The 12,773-nt window shown below is 38.6% G+C and overlaps 1 protein-coding gene across 1 annotated transcript in view; it reads left to right on the forward strand.

Annotated features, from left to right (window-relative positions):
- KCNH8 (potassium voltage-gated channel subfamily H member 8) overlaps positions 1 to 12,773 on the forward strand; it is a 351,827-nt gene that overhangs the window by 100,643 nt on the left and 238,411 nt on the right. The window contains exon 2 of the mRNA XM_010975364.3: positions 2,133 to 2,366. Coding sequence (XP_010973666.2) covers positions 2,133 to 2,366 — 234 coding nt within the window. The remainder of the gene's footprint in view (positions 1 to 2,132; positions 2,367 to 12,773) is intronic.

Here is a 12,773-nt window from a genome sequence, read left to right on the forward strand (position 1 = left end):
GTAGGTTCACAACTGATCTTTAAGAGCAGGGACTGCATCTAAGATATCTTTTTTTTTTTTTTTTTTTTTTTTGCCTCTGCACCTGGAACAAAGTCCAACACATAGTACACCATCAATAGATGCTTCTGCAAAGTGTGAGAGAATTAACCATTAGTCTTGGAAAATTTAATTCACTCTCATGGCCTCCAAGCAATCTGCCACTGAAGGCTTCCCAGTGTGGGTCTTAAGCTCTGGTTTCTCTGCCCAGGGAGAGGGTGACTGGGGCACAGAGACGGGTCAGCCCAGCCCAGGCAGGATTCAGATGTTAGCAATAGGATTTGTGCTCTGGGCTTTGGAGCTGATTGGAGCAAAACTGAGTAGAGTGGATATGGTTTTGCCAGCTGACAATAGACTATGGAAACATGTAACAGATGTTTAAAAAGAGATGGGAAAGCCCATGGATCAGATCTTCAGTGCTTTCCTGCCAGCCACCGAGAAGTAGCTGGAATTCCTTTTTTCTCATGGCATAAAGATATGATGCTGCTGCAAACCTCTTTTAAACATACTAGTTTTGAATAAGCAATACATAAAGCATATGGTATAAAATTCAAAGGATATAGTAGGAATATGGCAAAAATAAGTGTTCCTATCTTCTTTGCCCGTAGTTGCCCTATCTTAAGACATCTACAGTTACTAGGAATTTATTCCACTTGGTTTTAGGTGTACATAAATACTTCATATATGTGTATATATGTTTATATGGGTTTATATATTTTCAGACAGATAATTCTTCCAATAACATACTGTATTGAATCATGATTTGTTTTTATTTAACAACTTATGCTGTAGTTCTTTGCATTTTTATTCATTTTTTTATCATCTTTAAAATCCCAGCCTATAATATTATCTGGTTATACTGACAGTGTTCAACTTTAGTTTCATGAGTGAATGAATGAGTGATTTAATAATGGTCTCTAATTCATTCTGTACCTAATAGTCGCCCGCCAACACCTTTTGTACATGCCTTATCTTATACCCCATCTCCAATATGCATCTTTTTGCCTGTGAACATCCCTCTAAGTTCATCTCAAAAAATCTGTCCTCAGGAACAGTCCCCAAATATTGCCTCTCAGGCTCTCCTCCAGGAGTTATCTCTAAGCACTTAACAATCATCTTATTTTTGTTCGTCCTCTGATTCTTAGTTATTAATGCAATAGTCATAAGATGTGAATAATATTCTTAATAATAAGTTTCGAGTACTTATTTGTGCCAGACACTTTACTAAGCACCTTATATGCATTTCTCATTAATCCCTGCAACACACCTATAAAGTAAGTAACAGCATCACCCTCGTAGCATACATGTCAGTGCCCCTCCGGTATCTCCTTGATTCAGCCTTAAGTTCACAAGCAGACCATTTCCTTATACGCCAGTGGGTTCTAGCATTGTGCTGCCCAAGGGACCTCCGGAGAGTGTACTCAGCCCAAGTGCGTAGACCAAAGTGACAACATACTGACAACCTGGAAGTGACCCTAACCAGTGGGATATAGACACTGGTGGATCAATACCCCAGCTTTTTCTCTGGTCAGTGGGAACATTTTGAGCTGTGTTCTTCCCAGACATGTCCACGATCCTCTGTTGCCCATCGCTGTAAACCCCTTCCTACCTCACCCTCCATTACCTTTCCTCCCTCCCCACTTCCTTACTTCCTAGAATCACCTGCCAAATAAACTACTTACACTCGAATCCTTGTCTCAGAGTCTTCTTTGGGGGAAATCAAACCTAAGGAAACAGGTTTTGAATGTGTGAGTTAAGTGGCAGATTCAAGAAAAGAACCAGAAGCTGTGCTCAAAAGCACCACACCTCACTGCTAGGTAGGTGGTAAGTGTTTCAAAGCAGATCGCTGGATATTGTGTTCCCTCCATGGTGTGTTTCAAAATGCAAGCCAGAGTCAGAGCTTAATGCGTACTTCTGCTGGCCAACGCCATCTTATGTTTTGAGGTGTCTCTTTTCCACCCGAGCACATCAGGACATGCATTTTAGGTAACCTTAGCTAAACACAGGTGCTCCTCATTTGCTACCTAAACTCTGATTTACAAAGAATTTCTCATGCTTGTTTACTTGTTGACTGTCTTCTTCTTCTTGTTCTACAGACAGTAATTTCATCCTCGCCAATGCCCAGGTGGCTAAGGGTTTCCCCATAGTCTACTGTTCTGATGGCTTCTGTGAACTTGCTGGATTTGCCCGAACAGAGGTCATGCAGAAGAGTTGCAGCTGCAAATTCTTATTTGGAGTTGAAACCAACGAGCAACTGATGCTTCAGATAGAAAAGTCGCTGGAGGAAAAAACAGAATTCAAAGGCGAAATTATGTTCTACAAGAAGAACGGTGAGTTGGTTCTCTTTGATTGGTGCTCCTTGGACAGTTGTGAAAGATCAGCCTCTTTCAACTCCCACTGGAGAAATTGCTCCATTACGCCCATCAAGGCCTAATGATATTTCACATAAATACAGTCTATTATTGAAGATCCCCGAATGACTTGGATGATGGCCTTGTTTTAGCCGTTAGCAGCATAAACTACCTGCAAATTTAGCCTTAGAATTAGGATTATTCAATGTCAGTATATTAACTGAGCTAAATACATGTTAAAATAAAGTGTATTACTGTTATATTGTGGTCATTCTTAAAATATATTACATATGATGGTTGTTAATATACTAACAGATGAGCTTCTGTGCAGAGTTAGTTTTCTAAACGTTATGCCTTTAAGAACCACATCTCAGCGTCAGTCATTAAGGACAGAGATCTGAGTGTTCGCTGGCAGAAAAAGAAGTTAATTTAAGGGTAATCAGCATAGGGATTTTCTCTTCCAGGTCCGTGACCACAAAGCCTTTCTCACTACTCTTTAATTCTAGAGACAAAATTAAGAGACACGTGGTGTCTCAGGGTGGGAGTAAATTTACCTGGACTGGGGAAATATTAAGTGTTTTCTTGTGGCTGCAGTTTTGTGACTCTCTTCTAAATGAAAAAGTATCTGGGGGTGGGTGTGTTTTCTGCGGTGCTTGAGTCCTGTGTAGGAATAGGTATCATTATCCTGTGGGCTGTGGTAGAGGGGGTGAGTCCAGGAGGCGTTATGTTGAGGAAATGCTAGATCAAAAATAAGAACAGAGGTGGTGGGGGAGGAGTAGAGCTCAGTGGTAGAGCACATAGTTAGCATGCACAAGGTCCTGGGTTCAATCCCCAGTACCTCCATCAAAAAAAAAAAAATGAGGACAAACTATCATTTTCCATTTTCTAAAATTCTCTTTCTTTCATAGTTTCCTGTGTAGTAACACAGCCCCCAGAGTTTTAGCCGAACACGTGCTGCCAAGCTGAAGAATCTATTCCCCAGCCTTCTTCGCAGTTAGGTTGGGCATGTGGCTAAGTTCTGGCCAATGATACGTTAGAGGGAGTTATTTCTGCCACTTCTGGGTCAAACCCATAAAAAATGAATTGTTTGCCCTCCGGTTTCTCTTCTCCTTTCCCATGGTGTTGTAGACTGAACTGTGGCCCTTCAAATTTTATCTACTGAAACCCTAACCCCCAATGTGACTGTATTTGGAGATAGAGCCTTAAAAGAGCTAATTAAGGTTAAATGAGGTCATAAAGATGGGGCCTTAATCCAATATGACTGGTGACCTAGTATGAAGAGGAAGAGACACCAGGGATACTTGTACATAAAGGAAAGGTCGTAGGGAAATACAGCGAGAAGATAGCAGCCTACAAGCCAGGGAGAGAGGCCTCACCTTGATCTTCAACTTCCAGCCTCCAGAATTGTAAGAGAATAAATTCCTGTCATTTCCTGCCCAGTTTGTGGTATTTTGTTATGACAGCCCCAGTAAACTCATAGGTGTGGGTCAGAATGTAAAGGTGAGGCTGGAAAGCCAGCTTCAACCATTTGTCAAGGACAGTACTGCAGAGGAATGCAGAGCAACAATAGGTAGGGAGCCTGGGTGTTGTTTAGGTCCACCTTTCCCATCTTAGCCAAAGGCACAGCCAGTTCTACCTTGTTTGAATCACTATATTTTTAGGTCTTTTTGTGACAACATTTAAACTGTACCCTAATTCAAGGTCCTCAGCATCAGCACTATGAACATTTTGGGCCTGTAATTCTTTGTTGTGGCGGTTGTCCTAGGCATTGTAGATAACGAGCAGCACCTCTGGCCTCTGTCTCTTGCATTTAGTCGTTAGCATTAGGGCCATTTTCAGGCAGAGCTATAGGAGCCTGAACATGGGAACTTTGTCCCCTTTTGAAAGTTATTTGTCCTTGGAGGACATTCCTTGATGATGTGGATTTTGGATACACAGTAGTCATGAAGTATTGGAGAGCACTCCTCTGGGGAGAACAGGGTATCCCAATTTGGCACCAGGAACACAGTTCAGACCATAGTGTCCCTCCCAGTGTCAGTAGATAAAGCCTACGTAGCCAATATGATAAAACAAAAGGATTCTGGCTCTATCTAATTATACTGCAATCACTACAAAGAAGGCCTGAGATGAAAGGAAATAGAGACGATCACAGAGAATGCTGACTGTGACAAAATGTAGAATGTGGCAGTGATAAAACTGCCACCCGGGGAGCAAAGGGAGAGGCTTTGTCTGAAATATCCGCTGACTGTGGACTTGTCCTTCTTAAGACAGGCACCTTGTACAGGCCTCTCCAAATCCATTTGTGTTTCTTCCTTTTTAAGCCTTCTCAAAATATTGCAAAGTGGCACCTCTGAGAAAGGTTTATTTTGGCCAAGGAGGAGACGTTAGGTGGCAAGGCCTATGGAGGGAGACTTTGGAGGCCAGATAAGTAGAAATGGGGAGCAGAAGGTGGGAGTGAGCCCCCCAAAGACTTTCCTGAGCCCAATTTTTTATAAAGATGCCTGCAACTTTGGACCCCTTTGGATGGAAATCATTAAAGGCACCAAGAAAGAATAAGGTTTTTCAAAGTTAAGCAGTAATTAAGAAGACAACTAGTTTCACTGATAAGCAGACTTTGCAGACTTTTCTTGGTCTAAAGTAGAGACTTAGTAAGAGTTTTTACTTGTATGTTCAGGAGTTGGCAGTTCTCATTTTTATCCTGTCTCTAGAGGTTGTCCACGTTCTACTTATGTGTCAGAACTAGTATCATTAAGATGCCTTTTCAGAAAGCTGTCCCCTCTGCTTCTGTTGATCTACAAAAGGCATTAACCATGGTGGTTCCGGACACATTTGTTTGGCTGCCCTCACCAAGGATAACCATTTTATCAATTTGGTGTTTATCCTGTCATGGTTTTTTTCCCTAGTTTAAGCAATTCTTCCATCTGTGTGGTTCCCGCCTTTTCTTACACACAGCATGCTTTGCACACTGCTCTAGACCTTGTAGAACAGCATGTACTGGGTGGCCGTCGCCCATTCTTTCTCACAGCTGCTTCATACTATATCACGTGGCTCCATCACAGTCAACTCGGTAACCCCCTACCAATGGACACGTGTCTTCCCTCTAGAATGCGACCTGTTTTCTTTGCTATTTTTGTCTCTCGTAAGTACTACTGTTGTTACTCAGAAAGTTTTGTTATTTTTTTAAAGTTATCTTCTACGTGAGATTTTTTTTTACATGTTTTTACTGAGTTTTAGTCAGTTTACAATGTTGTGTCAAATTCCAGTGTAGAGCACAATTTTTCAGTTATACATGCACATACATATATTCATTGTCACATTCTTTTTCACCGTGAGCTACCAAAAGATCTTGTATATATTTCCCTGTGCTATACAGTATAATCTTGTTTATCTATGCTGCATATGCTTGTCAGTATTTACAAATTTTGAAATCCCAGTCTGTCCTTTCCCACCCCCTGCCCCCTTGGCAACCACAAGTTTGTATTCTATGTCTGTGAGTCTGTTAATGTTTTGTATTTATGTTCTTTTTTTTTTTAGATTCCACATATGAGCGATCTCATATGGTATTTTTCTTTCTCTTTCTGGCTTACTTCACTTAGAATGACATTCTCCAGGGACATCTATGTTGCTGCAAATTGCATTATTTTGTCGTTTTTTACAGCTGAATAGTATTCCATGTATAAATATACCATTTCTTCTTTATCCACTCATCTGCTGTTGGACATTTAGGATGTTTCCATGCCTTGGCTATTGTAAATAATGCTGCTATGAACATTGGGGTGCAGGTGTCATTTTGAGGTAGGGTTCCTTCTGGATATATGCCCAGGAGCAGGATTCCTGGGTCATATGGTAAGTCTATTCCTAGTCTTTTGAGGAATCTCCATACTATTTTCCACAGTGGCTGCACCAAACTACATTCCCACCAGCAGTGTAGGAGGGTTCCCTTTTCTCCACAGCCTCTCCAGCATTTGTTATTTGTGAATTTTTGAATGATGGCCATTCTGACTGGTGTGAGATGAAAATTAGATTTGGTAGATATTTTCAGAGCATTACACCCCCCAAAAATAGGATATACATTCTTTTCAAGTGCACATGGAACATTTTCTAGGATTGATCATGTACTTGGGCACAAAAGAAGCCTCAACAATTCTAAGAAGATAGGAATTATCTCAAGCATCTTTACTGACTGCAATGCCATGAAACTAGAAATCAGCTACAGAGAAACAAAGGAGAAAAAAAGGAAAGCATGGAGATTAAACAATATGCTATTAAAAAAGCCAATGGGCCAATGAAATCAAAATTGAAATTAAAAAATACCTTGAGATAAATGAAAATGAAAACACAACCACACAAAATTTATGGGACGCAGCAAAGGCAGTGCTAAGAGGGAAGTTTATAGCGATACAGGCCTTCCTCAAAAAAAGAGAATAATCTCAAATAAACAATCTAACCCATCAGCTAAAATAATTAGGAAAAGAAGAGCAAAAAGCCCAAAAGTCAGCAGAAGGAAGGAAATAATAAAGATCAAGGAGGAAATAAGTAAAATACAGATTAAAAAACAAGAGATGTTTGTTTATATTATATAATCCCACTTTTTTTTTCATTGAAGTACAGTCAATTGCAATGTGTCAGTTTCTGGTGTACAGCACAATGTCTCAGTCATACATATACATATATATATTTGTTTTCATTTTTTTTCATTAAAGGTTATTACAATACATTGAACATAGTCCCCTGTGCTATACAGAAGAAACTTCTTTTAATCTATTTTTTTATATAGTGGCTAACATTTGTGAATCTCAAACTCCCAAATTTATCCCTTCCCATCCCCTTTCCCCAGTAACCATAAGATTGTTTACTAAGTCTGCAAGTATGAAGATTCCTCAAAAAACTAAAAATAGACTTACCTTGTGATCCAGCAATCCCACTTTTGGGTATATACCCAGAGGGAAGTCTAATGTGAAAAGATACATGCATCCCATTGTTCATAGCAGCCCTATTTACATTAACCAAGACAGGGAACCAACCTAAATGTCCATCAACAGATGACTGGATAAAGAAGTTGTGAGATATTTATACAATGAAATACTACTCTGCCATAAAAATGAATACAATAATGCCATTTGCAGGAACATGGATGGACCTAGAGATCATCATTCTGAATGAAGTAAGCCAGAAAGAGACAGAAAAAACACCATGTGATAGCACTCATATGTGGAATCTAAAAAAAAAAAAGGGGGCACTATTAACTCATCTGCTCATCTGCAAAACAGAAACAGACTAGCAGACATAGTAAACAATCTTATATAATCCCCTTTTTGATGATTTTGGTCTTCATTTCCTGTCATAAGCAGTGTTCTTCTTAGCTAGGAGATACTTCTCCTTCCTTTTCCCTTCCATGAGCTAATTTAATGTCTTTTCAGTATCAGTTCATATCTATAAGACAGTCAGCAAGCATGGTCTGCTTTCCTGAGTGTCTCCCTGAGTTCCTCTCTCACGTCTTCCAGAGTTATGTTTACATTGTCAGAGCAGACAATTCACGTATTTTGTCACTCTTATCCTCCTTCGTTTAACCTTTTTTTATTGAAGTATACTCAGTTTACAATGTTTTATCAATTTCTGGTGTATAGCATAATTCTTCAGTCATACATGAACATACATATATTTGTTTTCATATTCTTTTTCACCATAGGTTACTACAAGATTTTGAATATGATTCCCTGTGCTATATAGTATAAACTTGTTGTTATCTATTTTATGTATATATCTGTTAGTATCTGCAAATCCTGAACTCCCAATTTATCCCTTCCCACCCCCTTTCCCCACTGGTAACTGTAAGTTTGTTTTCTATGTCTGTGAGTCTGTTTCTGTTTTGTAAATAAGTTCATTTGGCTTTTCTTTTTTTTTTTTTAGATTCCACATATAAGTGATATTTCATCTTAATGCTACAGTGAAATATGCTTAGTGATCGCCATATATTCCATCCTAAAGCTTCTCCAATCATGTCTTGGTTGTCAAAGCTTGTTCCCTGAAGCATCCCAGGAAGAGCTCATGGGATCTTTTTCCCTGAGCGTTTGCATGTTAATAACCATGTAACTGTGGGCTTTATAACTGCACATCAATTTAGCTGAAAATCAAACCTTTGATTCTTATTTTCTTTACTTTCATATCTCAGTTGTGTTATTCTCTTGTGTACTGACATAGAGTATTGTTTTACCCTAGAAGTGCTGTTCATTAAGTGATGTTGTGTTTTGTCCAGGATGTTTGGTGAACTTATTTTATTTCATATTTCATTTCATTTCTTTATTTCATTTTATTTCACTCCAGTATTTTGGTGAATTTATTTTATTTCATTTTTCATTTCATTTCTTTATTTCATTTTATTTCACTCCCGCATTTTTACTGGAATATATCTTGGCATAGACCTGGGTCAGCAAAGTTTTTCTTTGTAAATATTATATATTCTACAGACACTGCAGTCTATGTTGCAAGTACCCATCTCTCTTATAGTGTGAAAGCAACCCTAGAAAATATGTAAGTGAAAAGCTGTGACTGTCTTCAAATAAATCTTTTATTTATAAAAACAGAAGATGGGCTAGATTTGGCCTGCAGGCCACAGTTTACTGATATAGAGAGGGGTCAAATTTTCCATCTGATATATGGCATACCCTGTAGTATTTATGTTTAAGTCCCTTTTACTTGGCAAATTTTTTCTTGACTTTTAATCATCATTGTTCTGTTCTATCGCTTTGAGTGTCCTCTTTACAAGCACCTATTACATGTATGTTGGGTCTTCTTTGCTTGTTTTTCTTATACCTATCACTTTCTCTTTTTCATTTCTTTTCTTTTTTCTCTTTCAATTTTTCACCTTGTGCAATTTATTTCCTTTCCTTTACTTTTGTGGTATCTATTCACACTTGAATTTCTTCTCTGTAAGTATTGAGTTCTTTATCTTTCATTTATATTTGCTCCTGAGCTCAGTTAGCTTATATTATTTCTATCATTCTTTTGCCTAATATCTTACTTAGAGCTGCCATCACAAAGTACCATAGACTGGGTGACTTAAACAACAGAAATTTGTTTTTCCTTACAATTCTGAGGGCTAGAGGCCCCAAATCAAGGTGTTGGCAGGATTGGTTTCTTTGAAGCCTCACTCCTTGGCTTGTAAATGGCTGTCTTCTTCTCTCTGTGTCTTCAAGTGGTCCTCCCTTTGTGTCTCTTTGTCCTAATCTCCTCTTTGTAGAAGGACACCGGTCATATTAGATTAGGTGGCCCACCCCTATGACTTCATTTTAAGTTAATAACCTCTTTAAGGACCCCCATCTCCAAAAACAGTCACATTCTGAACTAATAGGGGTTGGGGCTTCAGCATATGAATTTGAAGGGATATAATTCATCACCTAACACCTGGTCATATTATTTCTGAATCTTTCTAAATCAAGTGTACTATGTATGCTGTTGTTTTGGAGTTTGTAAATGTTTCTTAATTACTTTTTACTTATTCTGAAATATTTGGGCTTTGTGTGCTTCTGAAATATTTGAGGTGTGTCTTTATATTCTATCTCTATACTCAGATAGTTTTTCTCTTTTTTGTGTGTATATATATGTATTTTTTTATTGAAGTATAATCAATTTACACTATTGTGTCAATTTCCAGAGAGATGTTCTCTTTATCTTCTCTGTCATCCTTTTCAGTTGTCATGTTTGAATAAGATGCATTTTTCTCAACTTTAAGAATATTGGAAATAGAGGTGTGCTGGGAGAACTTACCTAAATCTATGGTTGCTTTTGTCATTACCAAAAGGTGCTTTTTTGGGTTTTTTTTGTTTGTTTGTTTGTTTGTTTTTTAATTCCTTCTCCATATAGCTATGCTTTGCTGCTTTTTGAGTTAGGTCTCCTCTCTTTGCAAGGGCCTCTTTCACACTGGTATTTGAAACATTTCCTTTCTTTACCTTGATTTTCCTGCTTTGACCAAGCAGGGCTCTGGTTCCAGCAGTTTCTCCTCAGTATAGTTCTATACCTCAGTGAGCGCTATATTTCCAATAAAGAATTTCTGTTGAATTTTCTGAGTGCATTGGAGGCTCAGGCAACCCCAGTACCATCCTGTCTTTCTGTAACTTATTTCACTCACCTTCAAACTAGGGACTGTGGAACTCTCTGCTGGTTTTAATTGTTTTCAGGTCTGTGTGTGGAATTGTCTACTTGCAGAGAATTTCTTCTTTGGGGAGTAGATACCTGTTGACAGATTATGAGGTCCCAAGCTCCTAGGGCTATTAGAAGCCTACTTTCCTGCCTTTTTTTTTCCTCTGCAGCTGCTGTTCCTTCAAGGATCTAGCCTCTTAGTTGGTACTTCTCATCATCCTGTATTCTCAGGTTTGTGGGGACACATTGTCATCTAGTTTTGTTGACACTGTATTTTTGAGATTTCTAATTTTGCTATCTTCATTACTTAAATTTTGTAAAATGTTTGGGAATATTTCAAAAACAAAGTCTTCATTGCCACTGCTATATTTTAAATAATCTCTTTAGACAAAGTATAATGGCACTAGATATATAAACCCAATTTTTTGTGTCTCTTCCTTCTTTTTCTCTAAGTTGCCATTTGCATGGATGGGTGATGCAGAGTTTATCTAAACTCATGGCATAGTGGTAGAAAGGGTCCCCCTAGTGCCTTATGTACTCACTGATTCATGCCTGGACCATCTGTCTGATGCTCCCTTCACTAGCATGTACAGCTGAGTTTTGTGGCTGGTGGTGCTCCTTAAATGACTGCACCTCCTCTTAGCTCTTTTTTTCTAGAGTGTTTATTTTTATTTATTTTTGATTGAAGTATAGTTGATTTACAATGTTGTGTTAGTTTCTGGTGTACAGATAGTGATTCAGTTATATATAAACATATATATATTCCTTTTCATGTTCTTTTTCATTATAGGCTATTACAAGGTATTGAATATAGTTCTCTGTGCTATACAGTAGGCCCTTGTTGTTTATCTGTTTTATATGTAGTATTAATTTCTGCAAATCTCGAAATCCCAATTTATTTTGTTGATTTACCCCAATAAATTGGGAGGTCATCTTAGCTCTTGAAACCACTGTAGATCTCTCCTAATTTTTGCCTCCTCTTTCATCATTATGCCACTAGTCAAGGCATTCACTCTTGTCTTCCACCTTCTGTATTGCTAGTCTTGGGAGGAGGATGGCTACCTTAAGTGAGCACTCCTGTCCTTCACATGTAGAAGCAGAGGACATCTCTTCATACACTTCAGCACCGTTTATGCCATCACATTTCCTCAAAAGTGGGCAGCCACCTTCACGGTGATAAAGAGGTAGCTTGACAAGCAGTTTCTCTCAAGACTCTCAAAGAGAAGGTCAAAGGTCTCTTCTGCTTTCAATGTCTCCAGAAACTATCAAAACACTATTGGATATAAGATAAGTTCCCAGAATGTATTGAGCAACATGGGAAATAGAGCCCGTATTTTGTGACAACTGTAAATGGAAGGTAGCCTTTAAATTTTTATTAAAAACATGAAGTAAAAGAAGGAAAAAAATAAAAATAGAATAACCCAAAAGGAAAAAAGCCAAACAGCTTCTCCCTGCTTCAAAGCTGTGAAACCTCACAGCGACGAGATTGTCTCCGCTTCCTCTACTCTTTCTCACAACCCCTCAGGCTGAGAATGGACAAGCTGGACAACATGTCATACCATATTTGCCTCCTTCCTAACTCTGGCTTCATGGTTAAATGCTAATGGTAGAAAATTGGATCATCTCTGGAAGACCATCCTTTTTGGATCTACAAACCCCAACCTTTGTATGCTCATCTTAGCATATCTTCTCTACTGAAAGCTTATCTTTCAAGCCCATTTTTATTTTAAACAGATTCAACAGGAAGAGAAATGCTGCAAGATAACAAAGATTTAAGAAGAAAATCAAAACGTGTAGTTAATTTTGCAAACATATTATCCTAATATACTGGTTTGCTAGGGCTGTTGTACAACATACCACACACTGAGTGGCTTAAACAACAGAAATTGATTGTATCACTGTTCTGGAGGCTAGAAGTCTGAGAGCAAGAAGTCAGTTGGGTGGGTTTCTCCTGAGGGTTGAGAGGAAGAATCAGTTCCATGCCTCTTCCCTAGCTTCTGATGGTTTTCTGGCAATCCTTGATGTTCCTTGGTTTGTAGAAGCATCACCCAAATCTCTGCCTTGATCTTCAGATGCTGTTCTCCCTGAATGAGTATCTGTGTCCAGATTTCCCCATTTTATAAAGACACCAGTGTTATTGGATTCGTGCTCACCCTAGTGGCCTCAAGTTACTTCCATAAAGACTCTGTCTCCAAATCAGGTTACATTCTGGGGTACTGGGGGTTAGGACTTTAACGTATCTTTTTG

Source organism: Camelus dromedarius, chromosome 2 (genome assembly GCF_036321535.1).
Source record: "Camelus dromedarius isolate mCamDro1 chromosome 2, mCamDro1.pat, whole genome shotgun sequence".
Lineage (NCBI taxonomy): Eukaryota > Metazoa > Chordata > Mammalia > Artiodactyla > Camelidae > Camelus > Camelus dromedarius.